Consider the following 24,283-nt stretch of genomic DNA (forward strand, 5'->3'; position numbering starts at 1 on the left):
TGCTTGATGAAAAACTCACACAGGAATTTGATATTTATGCCTCAAGCCTGCATAACAGGACATTGTCCTTTATTTAAATATGTATCAGAGATGTTCACTGTGCTTTTTTTTTCTTTTTATTGTTTTTGTGTGATGATCAATGGAAACTGCTGATATCTACAAGTGCTTGAAAGAGCCAAAATGGGCTGATGCCCAATGGAGCGATTAATTGGAATTTGTCATAGGTTGGAGATAACTTGGTGAAGAAGAGAAGGTGGGAGTTCATTGAATATCAGTTGACTGACATACAGACTATTGAAAATAACTTATCCCTGGAAATTACACATAGAGTCTTCTGTTGGTGACTAGTGTAATTATCTATCACAGGTATCAATTAACCGTTAACCACTGTGTAATTGGCGTCAAGAAATTTGTGCCCCCAATAGTTCCTGGTTTTTAACAAGTCAAGAGGGAATACTTCCTAATAACATTTATAGAAGGTGTGAACATGGCTATATATAATGACTGCTCCTGTTCCAAACCATAGTATTTCTTGTTTGTATAGTAACCCAAACTGATTTGAAACAGAATGAAAGAACACAACATTTATATAAAAGGATGTGCCACCACAGTCCAACCATTTAATAAACAAATGACAAACTCCATTTTATCATAACTCTTGACAACCGTTTGTGGTGATTAGATGTAATGTAAACAAAATACAGTTTTATAGCACCATATGATTTCAAAGAGTTATCTTGGTGCACATCAATGTACCACAACAGAGTTACAAAACGTATCTCCCATCTCTCCCAGTAAAGAATTAAAAATATTCAGACTGGCAACATCAGACTACAAGCAATCCTTTCTTTTCCTTTTTCTGATGCAAATTAAAAACTACAAAATATATACTAAATTACAATGAATTCTAGTGACTTTCTGACAGCAGTGCATATCCATTTTCAAGCCAAATGTCAGTGCCATTGTAAAATTAAGAACCAGATGCTAATTAAAGATTCCTTTGAATTGCCTGCCCTGTGTTGCTTTAGTAACTTACAAAAAAAAGTGGTCTGCATCACAATGTTGAGGGACCCTTCCGGTGAGTTTACATCTTTAATTAGCATCCAGTTTAGCCATTTCCTGGACGTAAATCCCTATACTTTCACTATCAAAAAGAACGAAGTAGACCGTTTTGATTGAGGATGACATTGTAGATACGAAGTAGCTGGAAATGGCTTTCAGGATCAGCTGGGCAGCACTCTGCTTAGGAAACCCATTTCTGTTGAGGAATGAACAAACAGTTAGCACTGCACAACTATGAACTGGTACGCAGGGAAACACAAATTATGCTTTGACATTCAAACCACTAATAATTTGTCTCATGATGGTCTCCACATAGGCTACAGGAGCAACCAGCATTCTGCTATCATGTTCATTCATTTGCTGGTAGTAGATATCATGAGCAAATCAGCCATTTGTTATCAACCTTACAGATGGATGAACCATAGGCCCAGCCATGTAAAAATGACTGACTCCCTTGTAGGACCTTAATGAACCAGATGGATTTTATTTGTATTTGTATTTTTTGAGAAATTCATGGTCACTACTATTCAATTTATTTTTTTTTACAAATTCCAGATTAGTCCAGTAATTTGGACTCATTAGATGCTTAGTCCAGTAACCACACACTACCATACTCTTCTGAACAACATGCTGAAATTCAGTATATTAACTCAAGCTCCTGATTCAAAGCATTGAACTAACAAAATGTGTGCCCAGAAACACATGCATCTCTGTATTTTGCAGTGCTAGAATCAAATTTTCAAATCTGTCTCAACTTGTGGATGCACAAATTGCGAGGATGACTAGAGATGCGGGAGGTCAAGGGAAGGTTATTTTCTTTTTAAAGCAAGAAAATTTTTCATTCCATAGGATAAAGAATATTCATACCTGCCACTGCCAATTGAAGGGAAGGCAATAGACTTCAGCTTCTTCTCATCTGCTAAAGCCAGACAGTTCTTCACTGTTTTCTCCAGGAGCTCCTCACATTTGTCTGACCCCCAGCCAGGACTATTGCAATGGATAACAAATTTGGCTGGCAGACCATGGCCTGAGCTGAGCACAGCTAGCAAAAAGAAAACACAAAGTAGTTTCAATTCAGATCTTAATATTCTCTTTACTAGTCAGCAGAAATAAGATCAAAGTAACTTTCCCCAGACCTAGTAAAATAAAATTTGCAGAGACCAACTGTGGCGATTCAGGTGACCCGTCAAACAGTAGTAGATCCTGACTTAACACTTAGTTTTTGAATTAACTATTTCTAGAAGGCAGCGGTGAAAGTAGTGCAAATGATGTTGCATTACAGGGGCAAGAGCAAAATATTACCAAGTTTAAAACCCCTGACTATGTGAGAAAGTATGGAGGGCTTCAACTTGGAATTTCTAGATCCTCAGTTTAGCAAGATACTGGGAAATACCACTGTTGCCAACCTGCCAATATCTGAAGGATGAAAATAAAGGGAAAATTGAGACACTGAGTAATTTGTTATTTTGATCTGATGCTCATTTGTCAATTTTGCACTCTCAGAACTCAATAGGCAACAAAGCTCAAAGAGAAAATAATTACCTAACACCAGTCCATTGACATGGATTTTCTGGTCAGGGCAAAGGGAATGGGAGCCTTGAAATAATCTATCCACAAAGCATCACTGAGTTAGATTACAACTTTTGCAATGACAATTTCTTACAAGTACTTTCTGCAGGTGATCCATGGTGTCTGAAAGTGACACTACCAAGAAACCCAACTATCAAGTATTCTGAAAAACAGCAAACTAGGAAATAAACTCTTCTGGCTTTTATGCCATTTAAAATATTTCAAAAAGAGCAAATGAAAATTGGAACAAAAATGTGAGTTAATGAAGAGCTTCTCACAGAAGCTGATGACTTTGTATTCTGTACCAAGAGATTGTATAATTCTAACTGTACAAATGACACAAAGAAACAATGGTTTATAAATTAAAGGCAAAATATATATCTTTTTAAGCAAAGCATTGCATTTCCAATGGTTTTCTCAGTGAGAGTAATGCATAAAGATATAAGTTTATCCTGATTCAACATAAAATGCTGGAGGAACTCAGCATGCTAGACTGTGGAAATGAATAAACAGTCGACATTTCGGGCCAAGACCCATCATTAGGACCTAGAAACATGCATTTTAATCATCTGATATTGTAACATTTTGTTCAGTATTTTAACTCAGAAACCTGTTACAGATGAAAATATGTCTTAATCATACCAGATTGCAATGATGCAGCCTTTATATACAGTGTGTTACTACACAATATACATTTTACCTTTAATATATAAAGCATTCTATTTCTTTATGACATTTGTACTGTTAGCATTATACAATCTCATGGACAACGACTCTTACTGGGGTACTCCACCACAAAGACACACAGCTTGTATGATAGAGTTCAACAGTGATTCACAGTGGTGTGTGGATCCACACTCTCACTGAGGTCCATTTCCAAAGATGCAGGCTTCCACTTGGGTAAGAGACCTACATAATGTCACCAGGAGGAAATGTAGTGAAGGTGCTGAGGGGTTCCAGCTAGAAGTAAACAAAATTATGAGAAGCAAAGAAAGTTTATGTAAGGGTTTTGGAGGATATACATACAGTATGTGGAAGAATCTATTCAGCCACAGCAAGAATGGAATCTGGGATGCATTTTAAGGAGTATCTACAATGTATCTGACACCCACAAATATTTTCACATTTTACTGTCTCATTTTCTAAATTTAAGATTTACTGAAATAGGATTTTTTGAGCTAATCTACAAAATATAGTGGATAATGTCATACTAAAAGAATTTACTAAAATTAGAAACCAAAACTGTGAGGCTGAAAAAGTATTCACCCCCTTTGTAATTGCTAAGCTAACTTTTCTCAGGTGTAATTACCTTACAAATTCACCCAATTTGTTGATGCAGAAAACTGGAAGATCACCTGTTTTCTATGAATTCAGATAAATACCCCCTCTCTCTGTAAGGTCCAACAGTATGGTAGAGTTTCAACAGACCAAACCAAAATGAAGACAAAAGAGCATTCAAGACAAGTCAGGGGAATGATAACAGAGAAGCACAAATGTGGGTAAGGATACAAGACCTTCTCAAAGGCACTGGACATACCTAGGAGCTCAGTGCAGTCCATCGTGAAAAGGTGGAAAAAATATGAAACCACAAACATACTGCCTAGGTCACACAACCCTGCTAAACTTAGTCAACAGAGTACAATGGCACTTGTAGGAGAGGCTACTGTGATGCCAACAGTCACACAGAGTGAGCTGCAGAAACCTGTGGCTGCAACTGGAGATGAAGTTCATGGCTCCACAATCTCTAAGGCCTTGTACAAAAAGGGTATTTACGGTAGAGTGGTAAGGAGGAAGGCCTAGCTAAATAAAAAGCATATTGTTGCCCATAAAGACTTTGCAAAGCATCTCTTACAAGATATTGTATGGATATGGAAGAAGGTCTTATGGTCGGATGAGACTAAAATGGAACTGTTTAGCCCTACACCAATAGGTATGTGTGGTGTAAATCTAAAATTGTGAATCAGCCAACTAACACCATCTCTACTGTAAAGTATGGAGGCAACATCGTGTTACGATGATGTTTTCTTAGCAGCAGGGACAGAAAATCCAGTCAGGATTGATGGGAAGATGAATGCTGCTAAATACAGAGAGATCCTGGATAAAAACCAGCTAGCCTCTGCCAGAAAGCTTAAACCAGGAAAAAGTTCGATGTTCAGCAGGACAACAACCGAAAGCACACTGACAGGGCAACCATGGAGAGGCTCCAAATGAAGAAAATAGATTACCTTAAGTGGCCCAGTCAGAGACCTGACCTTAACCTGATCAAACATCTCTGGCAAGACCACAAGGTTGCTGTCCACCGCTGCTCTCCAACTAACCTGGCACAGCTTAAGCAATTTTGCAAGGAAGAATGGGCAAATATTGCTCCATCACATTGTTATCCACAAAGAATACTGGCTGTAATAGCCGCAAAACATGATTCAACTAAGTACTGATCAAAGGAGCATGGATACTTTTGAACTGCTGACATTACAGTTTATGAATTTTTAGTTTTTCATGCTTTACAATTTTCCTTGTTTTTTTGGGCTTTACTTTGAAAAAAAGGGAGCATGTTATTCACAAATGAAAGTTCTCATTTAAATTGATCAAAATCCCTGGTTGTTATACTTATTTTTGTGAACAAAGGTTTGGGGGCTGAATACTTTTACAAGGCCCTATAGATCAGTACTTGAAAAATCGTCCAATTATTACCAAAAGGGATTAGTATAGAAAGATGCTTCTTAGTCCAATATTTATATGGTAAATCAAAGACCCTGTTTCTACTCTGCCTGTTTTAGTGATTCTATAAAATGAAACAAGTGAAATGTACCTCCTGCTGTATCCAAGGGGCCATTCTTCTTGCGCACTTCATTAACAGCTTCTATAAACTCCTTGCCACCCTTCTTCTCCAAAGCATTTCCTAAATATTGAAGTTAAAATTCAAAACAGTGGTAGTGGAGCAAAAAACAGCAGATGATACATCATATTGCCTTACACTGTGAGGGTTATAATAATTTGAAAAGAAAAGCACTAGAATTTGTAAGTCTGTAAGACCCTTTGAGAATTCTGATGTGAATTTATCTGGTGGGGGAGGAGATATTTTACACAGATTAGACAGACACGAATATACTCTATCAGATATCACGGCATTAAACACCATACACTGAAGGACTTGTACAATGTGTAAAAAAGTTTTAATGTCGTAGCATATTTTCTAAAGAGTCGCTTTCAGGTCAAATGAGATCTTTAACTGCTCATCTGTAGATAAATTACATCCTTTAAAAATATTGAACAAAAATCTGTTCTGGGTGACTGATTATTTCTTACAATCGACATTCAATATTTGTAAAAATTGTACACAAGTTCTTCAAGATCTATATTTTATAGATTAATATAATATAGATTTACTTTTCATATGAACTGATAGAATTGTATTCCTTTAACATTAATTCAAATTCCTATCAATTTATAATTCATAAGTAATCAAATTATTTCTAGTCATTTCACCTTAGCTGAATTTGAATTGTTCTGAAAATAAGAACATCTATAAAATAATCTAATATATCATCCTCAAGGAAATATAGCAAAAGATACATTTATTGCAAGCTGAAAATTCTGATTGAAGCTTTATGAGACGCCACTTCATGGGGAAGGCTGTTTCTATCAACAAAATCTGTTGTGATTCTCATTTCGGGTGTTACTGATGTGTTGCACCTGCGCAGGATCAACCCACAAAAATGCACAGTGGATTACAGTTAATGTAGCAGGCATTCAAGGCCTACTATCCATTATAAGTGGATGATTTTTCTCTCCACTGAAAGGATAATCAGACGACTGGATGCTAGAAAAGGCTTCCATTCTGCAGAGTCGGTTGTATGCTCTGATGAAAACTGAAATTTATCTAATCTTTCTTTTTAAAAAAAATCACAAATCAATCTGACAGTTACTCACAAAAAAGAAATAGCAATGAGGTACATCTATTCATTACATTTGTAATGTTGGTACCAAGTATTGCCAAACTGAGTACAGCATGGATTAGATATCCTTTATAGTATTACCATAATATGCCAGAATTTGAAATTCTGAAGGGCTGATTGGATGGATCGTTCAGCACAAATTCAATTTATTTTAAGCAACTGCATGTCAATCAACCGCGCGATCCAGAAGGACTGCAGGATAATGCACTTAGTTGGCTTTATCTGTTTTTTTAAACCGTGTGCAATGATGTTAAATTCTTTGGAGGTATCATTTGAGAGGACCTGTCCTGGGTCCAGCATGTTAAGTGCAATTACAAAGTAAGCACAGCAGCAACCACATTCTTATAAGGTTGCGAAGATTTAGCATGTCGTGTAAAGCTCTGACAAACTTTCTAAAGATGTGTAGTGCAGAGCATATTGACCGGCTGCATCACAGCCTGGTACAGAAACACCAATACACTTGAATGGAAAATCCCACAAAAAGTAGTGGAAATGCCTCAGATCATCACAGGAAAGCAACATCCATCATCAGGGACCCCCACCACCCAGGTCACACTCTCTTCTAACTGCTGCCATCAGGAAGGTGGTACAGGAGCCTCAGGACTCACATCACCAGGTTCAGGAAGAGTTGTTACCCGTCAACCAACAGGCTCTTGACCCAGAGCCGGATAACCAAATGCGATAACCACTCAGCTTCACTTGCCCCATCACTAAACAGTTCGCAGAACCAATGGACTCACTTACAGCCCTGTACCCAGACCTATTCACTTTCTTCATCTCATGCTCTTGGTATTTATTGCTTATTTGTTTATTATTATTAATTTTTCATTGTTTTTGTATTAGCACAATTTGTTGTCTTTTGCACACTGGCTGTCCAACCTTTCACTGATTCTATGATGGTTATTGGATTTATTGAGAATGCCTGCAAGAAAATGAGTCTCAGGGTATATATTGCAACATATATATGCTTTGATAATAAATTTAATTTGAAATTTGATAACCTTCATTTAAGTAGTGAATCTAGTAAACAAAAACTCTGTACCAATTCATGACTATTCTACACTTCCAATGAAAAGGTAGGCATGGCTGGGGCCCATGGACACCCTTGAGCTTGCAGAAAACGGGAAGAACTGAAGAAGAAACTGTTGAGAATGAGAACCAGTTCCACCAGATGGAGAAGTGCGATGGTGGAGGGTGGGGGCAGCTTTGTCGAGCACCTCTACTCCATCCGCCATAAGGGGAATTGGCGAGTGGCCAACCATTTTAATTCCAATCCTCATTCCCATTCTAACATGTTGGTCCATGGCGTCCTCCTTTGCCACAACCAGACCACTCTCACAGTGGAGTAGCAACACCTCATATTCCATCTAGGTAGCCCCCAACCTAATTGCATGATCATTGATTTCTCCTTTGGGTGATTTTTTTTCCTTTCCCCCTTCCCTCTTTTACACTTCCCCACTCTGGCCTCTTACCACTTCTCGTCGCCTGCCTATCACTTCCCCCGGTTCCCCTCCTCCTTCCCTTTCACCCATTGTCCATTCTCCTCTCCCCTCCTATCAGATTCCTTTTTCCAGCCCTTGGCTTCACTTATCACCTTCTAGCTAGTCCTCCTCCTTCTCCCCCCACCCTTTTATTCTGACGTCTTCCTCCTTCCTTTCCAGTCCTGAAGAAGGGCCTCGACCATTTATTCATTTCAACAGATAGCTCTGCTGAGTTCCTCCAGTATTTTGTTTATGTTGCTCTGGACTTCCAGCATCTACAGAATCTCTTGTGTTTAAAATAAGATGCATGCTATGCAGGTACAACAATGGCCTGAAAATTGGTTGAACTACCCCGGTGAACAAGACTTTTATTGGTAGGTGATTACCAATCAGAATGTCATGTGGCTACAAAGTGTCAACTTTGCATGTTACTTATTTCTTTAAACTAGTGCCATTGCGGAAACAAGGGGGAAATCATGTTTTTTTTTCTAGATACACAGCAGCTCATAGACTAACTGCTGTTGTAAAACAATAAATTCCATGACATATGTTAGTGATATTAAACCTGGTTCTGATTCTGAAACATTGACTGCCATTTCCACTAGAGAGGTCTTGACTGCTGAGTTTTCACAGCGGTGTGTTTTTTGGCTCTTTTCAATCTACCGGTACTTGTCAAAATCCTCAAAATTTTAGACCAGTATAGAATATCTCAATAAATTTGAAAACATAGAATACATTTTTAAAATTTAAAATCTTTAGCTACAAGATCAGGCTCAGCTTTTGAACTGCACTTCAATTTTGGTTTTTCAGCTTGCAACATGAGGTTGCTGAGGTGAAGGTGACATACCATCAGTAAGTGATCCTTTACTGATGGTACATCATCTTCACCTCAGCAAGTTCTAATACGGAATCCATTTGCTACTGTAATTCTAACTTTTTCCATTCAATGCAGTGTTCATTGTCTATAGAGTTCTCACAAGTAACAAAGCAGAGCTACACACCCATTTTCACCAGATGCAACCCTCTGAGCACCCGACACCATACAGTCCAGAAGCAAAAAAGCAAGACAGCAATCTGAATTTTTAAAAAATCATTCAGAGTAACTACATTTTTAAGATTAATAAAACCAAGTACTGAAAAACCAGGAAATTTAATTTTTAAATTATGTGTGTTTGGGGTTCATTATATTTAGGAGTACGTCTGGGGTGCTCAGAAGTTGGATGTTAATTGCTTGTCTGCAAGAAATTGCAAAAGCAAAATTATAAACAGAGTTTTGCAATCTGATTACATTTATTGAACATATTTGTCAAATGGATCAGGAATTTCATTTCTGCTTTATGTAGCACAATTATATAAACACCGGTGATTCTGCCATATCAACTGTGGGGTTTTAAAAGCCAGGCTCACTATCCATTTGCTTCCATTGAACTCTCTGTAGATTGACTGACTGCTGACCCAACAGTTCCCTTTCTTTGTAATTGTGGATTTAGAAATTACGACATTGTGATTTACCACCGAGTGCAAACTTTATATTCCAAGCACTTAAAGATGAGGGATACTGAAGTTTCAAACATTTCAAGATCATGCCTATTAATGTCTTGCATGTTAACTTTCTGTGATTTTGTGAGGCGAATGCTAAATAGACATTGATCATGGAAGACAGCAGACAATATATCAGAGGGGAAGAAGTGATCTGAAGTTATTCTTATGAATCTCATATCACCTATACCTGAACAGGACTAGAAATGGGTTCAAACATTTTTATCTGCTACATCTTTGACTTTCCAAGCATCATATGGTCAGGAGAAGAACTATTCATGATGATATCAGTATTCTGTTTCCCTGACAATTCGTTAATTTTAGGAGGAACTCAACCCAATCCACAGCTGGCACGGAATAAGTGTCAGCCACTTGGGAAACAAAAGTCACCCTCAATATAAAAATCACTGACCACCTCCATTATCAACATTTTAGTTGTCATCACTGACTACTTATCCTAACACATCAGCAACTACAACAGTATAGCGCAGTACAGGATGAATACACCACAACATAAAGACTCATTGTGTGAATTCTGTTCTGTTATCTGCAAATTAGGCCATGAGCATTATTGAATATTTACCACTTACTGCAGCAAATGCAGTCACAAGGAATTTCCAGGGTTCAACTCCATCCAGTAAATAACATTATTTATTTGATTCGCTTATTGCATTCAGTTTCTGCCTCCCTCAGTACTAATGCAATGTAGTTGAAGTACATCACAAGTTTATTTTGATGAATCCTACACCTCTGCTCCCTGTACGACTGTGAAGGGCAAAAAAAAGATATTCTGATGGTTATACCGTGACTTCCAGGTCTTGACTTTTCAGGTACATTGCTGAATATCATTTCTTCTGGCTCAGTGTCCTGTAAAATCCCTACCATGATTTTTATGGGAATAGCATAATCACAAGGTCAGACACAATTCTGATAATACTCAATGTAAGCAGTTCCAAGGAATGCACACAGCATAAAACTGTCATTATACAAGTTGGCAGCAAACCAGCAAACTCAGAATAAAAATTAACTGACATGTAAAGTACAAACCCCATTTCCAGAAAAGTTGGGATATTTTCCAAAATGCAATAAAAACAAAAATCTGTGATATGTTAATTCACGTGAACCTTTATTTAACTGACAAAAGTACAAAGAAAAGATTTTCAATAGTTTTACTGACCAACTTAATTGTATTTTGTAAATATATACAAATTTAGAATTTGATGGCTGCAACACACTCAACAAAAGTTGGGACAGAGGCATGTTTACCATTGTGTTACATCACCTTTCCTTGTAATAACACTTTTTAATCATTTTGGAACTGAGGATACTAATTGTAGTAGATTTGCAATTGGAAATTTTGTCCATTCTTGCTTGATATAAGACTTCAGCTGCTCAACAGTCCGTGGTCTCCGTTGTCTGATTCTCCTCTTCATGATGCACCATACATTTTCAATAGGAGATAGATCTGGACTGGCAGCAGGCCAGTCAAGCACACGCACTCTCTGTCTACAAAGCCACGCTGTTGTAGCCCGTGCAGAATGTGGTCTGGCATTGTCCTGCTGAAATAAGCATGGACGTCCCGGGAAGAGATGTCGCCTTGATGGCAACATATGTCTCTCTAAAATCCTAATATACACCTCAGAGTCAATGGTACCTTCACATACATGCAACTCACCCATGCCGTGGGCACTGATGCACCCCCATACCACCACAGATGCTGGCTTTTGCACCTTTCGCTGATAACAATCAGGATGGTCATTTTCATCTTTGGCACGGAGAACCCGATGTCCGATTTTTCCGAAAACTAGCTGAAATGTGGACTCATCTGACCACAGCACACGGTTTCACAGTCTTTTGGTCCATCTGAGATGAGCTCGGGCCCAGAGAACTCGCCGGCGTTTCTGCATAGAGTTGATGTATGGCTTCCTCCTTGCGTAATACAGTTTCAAGTTGCATTTCTGGATGCAGTGATGGACTGTGTTAAGTGACAATGGTTTTCCGAAGTACTCTCGAGCCCAGGTGGCTATAATTGTCACAGTAGCATGACGGTTTCTTAGGCAGTGCCGCCTGAGGGCTCGAAGATCACACGCCTTCAACAGTGGTTTCCAACCTTGCCCTTTATGCACTGAGATGTCTCTGAATTCTCTGAATCTTTTCACAATATTATGTACTGTAGATGTTGAAAGACCTAAATTCTCTGCAATCTTGCGTTGGGAAATGTTCCTTTTGAACTGACTAACAATTCTCTCATGACTTTTGGCACAAAGGAGTGAGCCATGACCCATCCTTGCTTGCAAAGACTGAGCCTTTGATGGACACTACTTTTATACCTAGTCATGATACCTCACCTGCTACCAATTAGCCTGCTTAATGTGGAGTCTTCCAAACTGATGTTACTTGAATATTCTGTGCACTTTTCAATCTTATTTTAACTCTGTCCCAACTTTTGTTGAGTGTGTCGCAGACATCAAATTCTAAATTTGTGTATATTTACAAAATACAACTAAGTTGGTCAGTAAAACTATTGAAAATCTTTTCTTTGTACTCTTGTCAGTTAAATAAGGGTTCACGTGAATTAACATATCACAGATTTTTGTTTTTATTGCATTTTGGAAAATATCCCAACTTTTCTGGAAATGGGGTTTGTACAATTGTCAAACTGATTTAAAAAGGATTCCCTTCTAAAATGGGGCTGAAAATGCTTTGTTTGTCATGATTTGTATTTGATCCATTCTAAATATGATCAGAAATGAAGAGGTTCAAAGTAGCAAACACAAGGAAATCTGCAGATGCTGGAAATTCAAACAACACACACAAAATGCTGGTGGAACACAGCAGGCCAGGCAGAATCTATAAGGAGAAGCACTGTCAACGTTTCGGGCCGAGACCCTTCATCAGGTTCAAAGTAGTTTCATTTTCCAGTTTGAATATTTCATTTTAATGAACAAAAATTGATCCGCTGCAGGAGTAAATTTTGAACATAATTTACACTTAGTCTTGGCACAGTCACTGTGCATCATCACTATTAGCTATTATGCCTGCTACAAATCACACTGGCTGTGTGTTTGGAATTAAGATGTTATCTGGGCTTCTTCTGGGGGTCTGGAACCTCAGTGGAAATAATAATTAGTATTTTTACGGTGCAGGAATTGAAAATTAATATATCTACATCAGTTTTTAAAATTCAATCAGTGGGTCTATTCATCCTTCCAGCAATACAATCATGGAAAAAGAAATATAGCTACAATGATCAACAAGGTTAATTTAATTGAGGCATTTCAAATTTGACACAATGGCTAACAACCATTAGGTTAACGTAGCCCCAAATCACTTCTTGTTGATCCTTTAACATGCCAACTTTCACTGAAATCTAGGCTCCCTGCAGATAGAGATTTATTTCCATTCACTGACAACCTTGATGCACACAAAAGGAGAAAGGAAATTCATTTTGACAGATTCTCTAAATTTGTTATTGCTGGAAGCAGAAAGTGTCAATCTAGAGAGCCAAGCAGAACAGCGTTTGCCACTGACATGCACTCATTGCACAGAAGTTTTCATTACCTACATCCCCACCAGTGTAGAAGTCAGAGTTCGTAGGGTGAACGATAACATCGCTGTCAATTGTTGCAATGTCAGCCTGCACAACTTGTAACTACAACAGGCAAATAAACACACAGAACATCAACCATTCTGGAAAGAGAACTGACAGACTGGATTATCAGCAGTCTTTCAGAGACGACTCCTGCAAACAGCAACACCTGTTTAAATTTGTATAGAGCAAGCAAATCAGACAGTTCAGATTGAAAACTTAGCGTTTTTGAGTTTAAAAAAAGTAAAATCTTCAAACTGTTTCAGCCCCAACACTGGTCCCTAGGTCTGAATCTGCTTCCTCTGCTCCAATGAAGCATCAACACATTACACAAAGTTCTATTTTTGAAATCTCATATACCATCCTTCAAAAATCCTACATCCCATGATAAGCAAAGTCTCTTTTTAACCAATTCTTACACTAGTCAAAGATGAGCTCTGTATATATAGGGCAGTAACCAAACCTAGTTTGTTTGGAATTTTTGTATTTTTGTTTGTTACTCTGTCATTATGCCCAATATATTCAGAAAAAATATTTTAATAGTGGATTTGCCCATTTAAAAGTGGTTTGCAAAACATTTTACTCATTTCCCCCCCCCCAAAACATAGATAAGTTAACAAAATTTATATTGGAGCTCTTTCTTAGAGTATCATTACATAAAAGTCATTAAGATCTTTATGCCCTAAAGCAAAAAGATAAACTAAAACACCTCACAGGGGAGCCAAGGCCTTCATGATTCATAATAGCACATTCTAGTATATGTGCACATTGAAACCACTCATGTAAATGTTTTGAGGTACTTTGCTTTGGACAATGGGAAGGATTTTTCAAAGCATGGTGTACCCCACCCATTAGAATAGGTAACGGTGAACTGGAATGAATTATGGAAATGTCACTGTCAATACTGAAAAAATATTAGTGAAAGTCAATCAAATTGATGCACAATTTAAATTCCATAATGCTTTCAGCCATCGTTACCTGCAAAATCACATTTTATTTACCTAGGTCATCTTTTAGCTCAATGTCAGCACTGGTAGGATTGATAATGGCCTCCACCTCGAAGCTCGCTATGTTACTGAGTTCACTGTGAATAAGGTGTAACTGCAAGGAAAAGCATTGATACAAAAGTAACAGGGCAGAAGGAAAACAAGGGGTGGGGACGGTTGGGGTGAAACAAAATAGAACACTGAAGCAGAGGATAAAGGACAGCAAGCTTTTCAGAAACACAGCACGCGTTATGAAACAAAATCAGCAGTTTTATTTTTAATCTCTATTTTTCTCCCCTATCCACCATTCCTGTAGGTAATGCCATCAGCAATGTTGAGTAGTTCCTTAAAGTAGGGCTGCCTTCCCAGCCTTATTTTTTTAACTTGCATCTTCTGTTTCATACAAAACACAATTTCTCATATGTTCTGTGTCATATGATGTGTTGTATGTATGTTAATATGCAGGAGGCTACTGCAGAAGGTTAAGTAAAATTCAAGAAAGCATTTAAATAAAAATGGATTAAAACATAAGAGGAGTATATAGAGATTAGGAGTTAAGCATGCATCTTCAACGTGGCTGGTAACCATCTTGCACACATGCTATTCTATGACAATTTCTATTTTGTTATATCAGGGATTTAGATATAATCTTAGGGGATTGATGTTGAATCTCTGCAGGCAACAATAAATGTCAGAGATATTAAATAATGTTAAACAGTAAATAAATTTGCAAAGGGAACATTAACAAAATAGTGAAATTTTCGAAAAGTAATAGGTGGAAACAAATGTCAGATTGAGAACATGTATGGGAATAAAAGGGCTGTGTGATGTTGGTAAGCCAGAAAATGTGGTGCATCAGCTACTCTAGACTTTTAAAGTAACAAAAAACACCAAAAACTATAAAAGGTTTGTGGAAAGAAGTATCATTTCTGAAAACCAAGGTACAACTGTGAATCTATATAAAACCCTTGGTAAAATCACAGAAGTAATATTGAGCTATGTTAATAGAGATGGTGTAAAGTGCATTAATTCATTAAAATGCTGCTTGATAGAGCTAGAAATATAAAAAAAGATGTGACATAGTTTGGTTTTATTTTTTAGAATAGAGGAGAATATGAGAGAACGGGGATGTATAAAATTATAAAAGCTATGGGGAAGTAGATGACTCTACAACAATAGAAATTTTAATTTAAGGCATGTTGAAGGAAGTAAAAGATGTCAAAAGTTCTGTGAATATATATGTACTATCTTAGCTAGTGACAGAAACAGAGATCATGCCAACATTTAGGAACAATGATAGAAAGAAAATGAGAGGAGAAAAAAAGAAAACTAGAACAGTTCTAAGAGGCTCAAAGTTCAAAAATTAAAAGTAATTCATGATCAAAGTTTGCACAGTATATATTACTACCTTGAGATTTAATTTCTTTCAAACAAAAAATAAAGGAAAATATTGGTATAAATACAGGAAAAATAAAGAAATACACTAGAATTCTACAAAAAATATACATGAACATACCAAGTTTGACAAACACCAATGTACAAAAGAAGACAAATTGTGCAAATAATTATAACACTAAGAAGTGTAAGTTACAAAGAGTGCTTGCAAATGAGTCTATAGATCATAGCTCAGTTCAGAGTTGAGATGAGTGAAGTTATCCATGCCAGTTTGGGAACCTGATGGTTAAAGGGTAACTGTTCTTGAACCTGGCAACATGGGATCTAAGACTGTGTACCTCCTACCCAATGATAGTAGCGAGAAAAGAGCTTGGCTTAGATGGTGAGGATCTTTGTTGATGGAGGCTACTTCCTTGTGGCAGTACTCCCAGATGTCCTTGTACAAGAATTTGTGGAAGTTAATATGCAAGTACAGAAAAGAATGGGAAGGCAAAAGTTATCTTGGCTGATATTGCAACAAGATTGGAGTACAAAAGTAAAGGTGTCAAACTGCATTGATATAGGACTCTGATATAACTGCATCAGTGTCCCTCAGGAAGTTGCAGTGAAAGAAAGATTCAGATGATGCTGAGGATAGGAGGTTGAATGGATTGTCTCAGTGGATTGTCTTATGAGGAGAGATTAAACAGACAGGGCCTATACTCAAGTTTAAATGAATGAGAGATAATTTCATTGAAATACAGAATTATTATTGGGCTTGACAGGATTGATGCAGGGATGATGTTTCTTGCAGCTTGAGTGTCTAAAAGCAGTGACTGCAGTCTGAAAGTAAGGGATCAAATTATTCAGGACTCAGAAGAGGAGAATTTTCTTCATCCAGTGGGTAGCAAACTTTTGGAACTCCCAACTAAGGAAAACTGTGAAAGCTTCATCACTGTATACTAAAGCTAAATATTTAAAGAGAAGCAAGATATACGGAGTTGATAATAGAAAGGGATATTGGGCTTAAAGATCACCTATGATCTTAAAGAATGGCAGGGCAAGGCTGGAGAGGTCAAATGGCTTTCTTTTTTCAGATCTTAAATACTGGCAGATATGAGATAGGCCAAATATTCGATCACTTGCATTAACTTTTAGATAATTCAGCTGAACTGTCAATCACGATCATTTTACTAATTTAAGAGAACTTACATACACCAAAATATTTTTTTTTTAAATACATCATGCCACATTGACAGCCTTATGCAGAGGTATGGTGATGAATCCATTAACTTAATGAAATGGAATTGGTGTATTATTGTCATATGTATTGAGATTCAGTGAAAAGCATGTTATGCGTTCTGTTCATACAGATCAAATTGGCACACATTGCTTTGAAGTAGAACATGGTAAAACAATAACAATTCAGAATAAAGTGTAACAGCTACAGAGAAAGTGCAGTGTAGGTAAACGATAAAGGTGAGGATCAAAATGCAGCAGACTGTAAAGTCAAGAGTCATAATGTGTTAAACTGTATGGTCAAGAGTCCATTTTATAATACTAGGGAACCATTTAATAGACTTATAACAGTATGGTAGAAGTTGTCCTTGAGCTAGGTGGTACGTGCTTGCAGGCTTTTGTGTGCTCTTCCCAATGGGAGGGGGGACAAGAGAGGGTTGTTGGGTCTTTGATTATGCTGGCTTCTTTACTGAGGCAGCAAGAATTATTAACACAGGTCCATAGAGGAGAGGCTGATTTTTGTGATGTGTTGAGCTGTAAACTCTCTACATTTTATGTACTTTCATATCTCCATTAGGGGTATCACCTGTTTAGTGCTTCTCTTGACTGTAATGACAAAAATCTGAGGATCAGCCTAAGAAAGATGGCAGTGACTGAATAGGTCTACCATCTTTAAGTGGTTGAATACTTTGCTATCAGATGTTTGTATATCACAAATGAGAAACTATTTCTCTGAGTTGGATGTAGCATTACAAAAAGTATATATTCTGAAATTGTAAAGCACCAAGAAATGTAGTAGATGTTCAAAATTTTTTTTTAAATCAAGGCAATGTTCACTAAGTATTTAACACTACCTCTTTCACAGTCAATGAATTTTCAACTGCTATAATGTGAAAAAACTGGCTGCCAATTTACAGGAGGCAAGACTAGTCAAACTGCAGTGAGTTAAATGACTAAATTATCTGTGTCTGACTTAGGTGTATAGTGGATACAATGCATATCTTATCAACATTTAAAAAAGAAAGCCATGGTATTCTCTGGAACACTCTTATTTGTACAGTGCTATATCTTCTGTAAGGTCTACTTATGGACAGGGCCTGAGTTTGACCAACAGTGTAGTGCTGCCTCAGTTTACATGCTCAACCTGCAGAGAGATTTAAATCTATGGCCTTCTCATGCGGAGACAAGTGCAAACACTGGAAGAAATTTATTTTACAGCAGGCTGATAGAGCAAAGAGTATTTTGCCAAAAAAAATTAGTAAATGCCAAGCAGAGGTAAATGAAGATCAACAGGAAGGAAACTGAGCAGTGGAACTACATTTATATTGTTGTAGCAAAAAACTGACATATAGATCCGAAGGGCCAAATTGGATTTTGTTTTCTGGATTTAAGGATTATGTGAGACTCTACATTAATCTGTGCCTGTACCGTGCCAGGAAAGGTGGAACAGGGTGCAAGCCTGGAATGACAAAACAGTGGCAGCCATCATCAATGGGAACAATGCTTTAATGTTCAAGAACAATGATTCTGGTTGCTGAATTCAGTGATGTATAAAATAATTCATGAAGATCAATTTTACAATGTTGCTACACATAGCAACCTGTGCAATTTATTCCCACTGGTTTAGTAGAATAAAACTTCCTTTGGAAAATATTTTAACTCCACAGAACTAAGAGACACTGAGAAATGCCCAAGCCTCTGTAATTTTTTTTTTACAATCTATTGTGGGGTTTCAGATTTTTACGATGTGCAGTGGATTCTCAATACAACTCCTGTTCCAGTTCAGACAATGGGGATAAACAGCAACAGCTGGGAGCAGATGACATATGAACATTAAAAGTCTGATTTAAGGTTAGATTTCTTTATTAATAAAATAGAATTTATTCACTACTATTGTTGGCAATGTAACAGGAATTAATCAATTGCCTCATCACAAATGGTAAATTATAGATTTTACTATTAAATATATTTCAAATGTTTAGGCATTGGAGAAAGAATTGTGGAAACAGCTTCAACAGTAACTTTCATTGGGAAATTAGTTCAAAATTTGAATGAAAAATCATTTACAGTTTTCTTGGGGAAAGAGTTTGGGAATGGAGGAATGGAACTATTTGGATAATGCAATTTATAAGCCAACATGGCAAAATGGAGTGAATATTCCCCTTTGCTCAACAATATCTATATCTGCATTGTCAGACATCTTCTCTTGATCAAGTTTTAGAAACATCTTTTCACAAATTCATGAAAGGTCCTTGAATTACAACTTTAAAAAATTTCAAGGGTAACTGAAGTGTTTTATAGATTTGTTTTCTCTCAAGTGGTTAACGTCTTTGAAGTCTTTCAAAAATGTGTACAATCAGTGAAATGAAGGGAAAATACATGAATCAGCAAAAATGTTATTTGGGTATTTTGTAGGTAATTCCAGACAAAAAAGATAATTTCTTTGGCTACTATTTTCCAAAGTCAAATTTTTGAGCTAGAATTGCTGATTTATTATATATTACTGCTAGTACCATGTGTGAATAAGATGGGATTGTATAAAATCACCAAAACTGCAGCTCCTGAATAGCAATACTTGTACCTTTTGTCCAAGAAAGAGGCTTTTGGTGGAGAGAATAGTAAATGTGTCTCCAGGATTGCCCTCGGTCGTGCTATCTGCTGATGCTGCTTTGCTGACTTCTGTTTGCTTCTTCTGTGGTGAAAAAAAAACGTTCTTTTACTTTATTAAAAAGAGCTCAGATAATGATTTCTTCCTTAAAATCCCTGTCTGACTGCTAAAATTCAAAGAACTGATCATTTAATTTTCTGTTAATCCTATGTTCTGAATTTTAGGCCATTCGTCCTTAAAAAAAGTTGCTTCAACTCTGGATGTTGGTGGACTTCCTTGCATGAACTGCCTGCTTGAGGTCCTTCCACAACATTTGTATGGGATTAAAATCAAGACTTTGACTCGGCCATTCCAAAACATGAATTTTCTTCTTTTTAAACCATTCTGTTGTTCATTTACTCTTATCTATTTGGTCATTGTCTTGGCGCATTATCCAACTTCTATTAAGCTTCAGGTGATGGACTGCTACCTTAACATTCTCCTTTAAAATGTCTTAATACAATTTTGAGTTCATTGATCCCTCAACAATACAAGCTGTCCAGGCCTGAGGAAGCAAAGCATGATGCTCCTTCCACCATGCTTTCCAGTTGGTTGAAGTTCTGGTACTCGTGTGCAGTGCCCTTTTTCCTCCAAACTTTTGTCTCATCTGTCCACAGAACACTGTCCCAGAAGTGTTGCAAAATATCCATGAGGTATTTTGCAAACTTGAAATGTGCAGCAATGTTTTTATTTTGGGAGCAGTGGCTTCCTCTGAGGTGTCCATCCACGAACACCATTCCTGTTCAGTGTTTTTCTTATCATGGACACATGAACAGAGACTTTAGCAAGTTCTAGAGATTTCTGCAGGTCTTTTGCTGTTATCCTTGGGTTCTTTTTCACCTCCTTCAGCATTGCACGTTGTGCTCTTGGTGTGATCTTTGCAGGATGCTCAGTTCTAGGGAGAGTAGCAATAGTTCTGTTTCTTCCATTTGTACACAATTTCCCTTACTAAAGTCTGATAAGCACTCAGGTCTTTAGAAATGCTTTTGTAGCCTTTTCCAGCTTTATGCATCTCTACAATTCCTCTTCTAAGATCTTCTGAAAGTTGTTTTGATTGAGGCACAGAGCACATAAACGGATCTTTCTTGAGAAGAGAACTTTCTTGAGAAGTCAGTAACCTGACTTTTTTTTTATATAGAACAGGGCACCTCAACAACCCACTCCGCCAATCTCATCTTATTGATTGGAGCACCTGATTCCAAATAGATTTATAGGGTTCACAAACTTTCTAGCACCATTGTAACTGAAATTTCTCACTTTCAGTTAACTTAAGAATGAGGACACCAGAATCATAAGCAAGCAGAATTTATCACCTTCAACAGTGGATGGTTACTCTAGATGGAAAAGTAAATCTATCCATCTCTCTGGATGAATGTTAGTTAAGTATCTCCACTTACAAAAGTAAATCAAGACAGACAAACATTTTGAGCTATCAATCAACTTATACAAAATTCTACACAATAATAATGTTAAAATGTCAACACAATATAAACATCATTGCACATCTAAGCAAACTAGGAAAAATGGTTTTATCCATTTTTAATCAGAATCTTCTCAAAACAAAGTTCTTCTACATTGCAAAACATTTCATAAAATCGGAATTAACAATTTTACCTTAGCACCTTTCCCTGCGCCCTTTTTGCCTTTCTTTCCGCCAGATTTCTTTGTAGATTGCGAGGACTTTGCTTTTTTTACTGGGGGTGGGGTGATGATGGCTTCAAGTTTTCCTTTGGACCCTCGCTTCTTAGACAACAGTTCTGGATGAATGTTTGGTAGGACACCTCCACTGGCTATGGTTACTCCTTTGAGCAGCTAGAGAAAGGGGGCTAAAAGTTAAAAGTTTGATTCTATTTTGAACAACTTCGATACATCATAATTTCACCAACTATTAAAATGAGATCAAGTCAAAAACACCAATGAGAAACTCTTGCGTCCAAAATAACTTCTGCATTTGCAATTGAAGATTGTTGTGTTCCCAGAATGCACCTGTTCAAGGATTGAATCAAATAGTATCTACACACCACAGACATGATAGAGGGTACTAAAACTAAACAGACCAACAGACTAAGAAAGCTAAGTTTTGAGGCAATAGTGAAAGAATAGATAGGGATACCCATCAGTCTTACACAGAAAACTAAGGACTGACAGGACAAGCTTATTATGACTAAAGCTACATTCTTCCATTTTACCTTCTTGATTCTAGCATATAATTGAAATTTCCACAAAATTAGGTGAGTGAACACTTAGAAATGGAAAGCATTCACAACACAAATATGGCCGTTGTGGCTATCAGACATACTATAAGAAATCATGTCATGATATTTTCTTACAACAAAGGAGGCAATTTGGCTCACTGGGCCTCTCAGAGCAATCTTGTAAGCCCCATTCCCTTTACTTATTTCCCCTTAAACCTACAATTAGCTTTTTCTCTCACCTTCCCATCAACTCACCAATTATTCTTTCCGGCATTAACTTACATTAAAGAGAAATCGACCATGACCAATGAACCTATCTACATCTCTTGAGAATATGCTGGAGTAAACTGAAATGGTAAGAGTAAACTTGTAACATCACAGACAGAATGTGTAAACAGACAGCACCTTAGCTTAGAATCAAACCCAGGTCCTAAGAGCTGTGAAGCAACGGCACTAAGCTTTGCATCACCATGCCAAAGGAATAGATGCTATCAAAGCTGAAGAGTTACAGTATTTGTTATAAGAATTTAAGAGACAAGGAACAAATTGAACAATTTCTAATCTAGGAAACTGCTGCAAGATGCCAATGAATAAAACAAAAAGTATTCCTAAGGTTGCAAATAACTGGCAATTTAATTTTATTTGGCTAAATTTGAATGAATTTCTGTTTGTCCCTAATGTAGGCCATCAGAACATCCTGTCAATTGAACCACTGAAAATGTCAACAAATCTAAAGAGCACTACAAACCTGGTTCAGTTCTTCATCATTTGCGATGGCTAGCAGGATGTGCCTCGGAGTGACCCTTCCTTTTTTGTTGTCTCTTGCAGCGTTTCCAGCCAACTCCAAAATTTCAGCTGAAAAATTGTTATTTTATTTCAATAAAATCATTATCAATTAACTTGTCCTGAAATGCAGAACATAAAACAATAGAAAGCTGGAATACATGTGCAACAGTAAACAGAATACATCTGTACTTGACAATAAAGTTCACTATTTCAATCTGGCATACACATGCAGCACCCAGAAATAAATCTCTGTGCTCATTTCAGACAAAGTAAGTAATTATTGTAGTATGCAGTAGAATGCTTGAGCCAATGACTTTTCTAGACACTTCCCTTTTCACAGAAATATGTTTCATAATAATTTCCCCGCAGGAATACATCTGTTTGTACACTACAACACAAGGGAGAGAGCTAGACTTCATTTGGATTTAGAATCCACTTACACCAACTACCTGAAACAAGTCCACGTTACTTCAACCTATTAACCACATTCATATTAGGTATAAACCTAATCGTGATGATAACTTTCAAGGGAAAGTTGATGGGAGTTCTGGTTTTGCACTGCTTATTACCTTAAAGCTTACTAATTAATTTTCATCCTAAGAATAACCAGTACTTAATTTTGGACTTAAGGCACAGTCCAGAATAAATTAGCTTTAAAATTTTAAATATCAGGAATGAGTCCAAGGTATATAATTGCATTATATTTTAGCAATTCTTAGTTTGGATAAATTCACTGTCATAAGTCCTCCCTTAACAACATGGTGACATCGTTCTAATCACTTTAACAATGTACTTGAATTAAGCTATTATTTTTATGCAAGGAAGAAATTAATGAAGTCAGTTTTCTAATGCAAAGCAACACATGTATATTGGCTATTTGACACTTAACTCTCAGAGTGCTCCAGCAAAATCTAATAATCCTTCTATAAACGGATGGGGTAAAAGGTACTGCACGGTACATAATTCCAAGCAATCATTCTGCACACTAACCTTGTACAAAAATTACTGAAATTTAGACAGAAGTATTCTACATTGTGCTCAGTCTCTATGAAATACTAATCAAAACCCTGTTTGCCAAACTGGATCGGATCAACGATAATGTGGACAAACATGCTGAACACTTATCTTGCATCGATTCGACTTCTGAAGATTTAGAAAGTCGTGTTCGATACTTGGAGACTCTCTGTTCCAGCTTAGAGGAAAAATCTAACAAACTTCTTTCCAAAATGGTGGATCTCGAAAATCGCAACAGACGCTGGAACATCAGAATTCTTGGATTGCCAGAGGCGACCGAAAAGGGATCAACCGTGAAGTTTTTCGCCGAGTTTCTCTGTGAGTTATTTGGGAAAGATTTGCTTCCGAAGCCGCCCGAGCTCGAACGGGCACACAGAGTTTATGTTCCCCCCGGAATTCTGGGCTCCCGCCCGCGACCAGTAATCTTGTGTTTCCATCAATACCAGGTAAAACACAGTCTGATCGTAGAGGTGCGTCGCAGGGGGTCGCTTCCTTTCAAGGATACAACCATTCGCTTTGTGGAAGATTTTGCATCCCAGACCTTAAAGATGCGCGCTGAGTTTAAAGGCGCAATGAAAGTGCTTTTTGATTGTGGTTTCAAACCTTCCCTTCGTAACCCTGCCGATCTACGAATCAAGCTTAATACCGGGAAATACAAGTGGTTCAAATCAGCGAAGGAAGCTGAAGCGTTTGTAGCAAGTCTTCCGGCTATCCAGTCATCTTCGGAATCTGATCGGACCTCCTAAAATGGTGGATAAGTACTCCTCGTAGTAGAATTACTTTTTCTGGACTCGGAATTCACTTGAATCACTCAGACATTATTCATTGAAACTTTAAGGGCTGTTG

At 37.3% G+C, this 24,283-nt stretch overlaps 1 protein-coding gene across 3 annotated transcripts in view; it reads right to left on the reverse strand.

Moving 5' to 3' along the window:
* Nucleotides 1-584: 584 nt before the first annotated feature.
* The window catches only part of macroh2a1 (macroH2A.1 histone), a 41,156-nt gene continuing 17,457 nt past the window's right edge, over nt 585-24,283 (reverse strand). For 2 of the 3 annotated variants that reach the window (XM_073067444.1, XM_073067445.1), the window contains 7 exons: nt 22,386-22,492; nt 21,057-21,254; nt 19,377-19,487; nt 14,198-14,297; nt 5,441-5,530; nt 1,930-2,104; nt 585-1,258 (listed from right to left, as the gene is read on the reverse strand). In XM_073067444.1, the coding sequence (XP_072923545.1) occupies nt 1,093-1,258; nt 1,930-2,104; nt 5,441-5,530; nt 14,198-14,297; nt 19,377-19,487; nt 21,057-21,254; nt 22,386-22,492 (947 nt within the window). In that variant the 3' untranslated portion in view covers nt 585-1,092. Of the gene's footprint in view, nt 1,259-1,929; nt 2,105-5,440; nt 5,531-13,168; nt 13,260-14,197; nt 14,298-19,376; nt 19,488-21,056; nt 21,255-22,385; nt 22,493-24,283 lie in introns of all 3 variants that reach the window. The other variant, XM_073067446.1, reaches the window with a different exon arrangement.

The sequence above is a fragment of the Hemitrygon akajei genome, chromosome 15, assembly GCF_048418815.1.
Source record: "Hemitrygon akajei chromosome 15, sHemAka1.3, whole genome shotgun sequence".
In the NCBI taxonomy this organism is placed as follows: Eukaryota; Metazoa; Chordata; class Chondrichthyes; order Myliobatiformes; family Dasyatidae; genus Hemitrygon; species Hemitrygon akajei.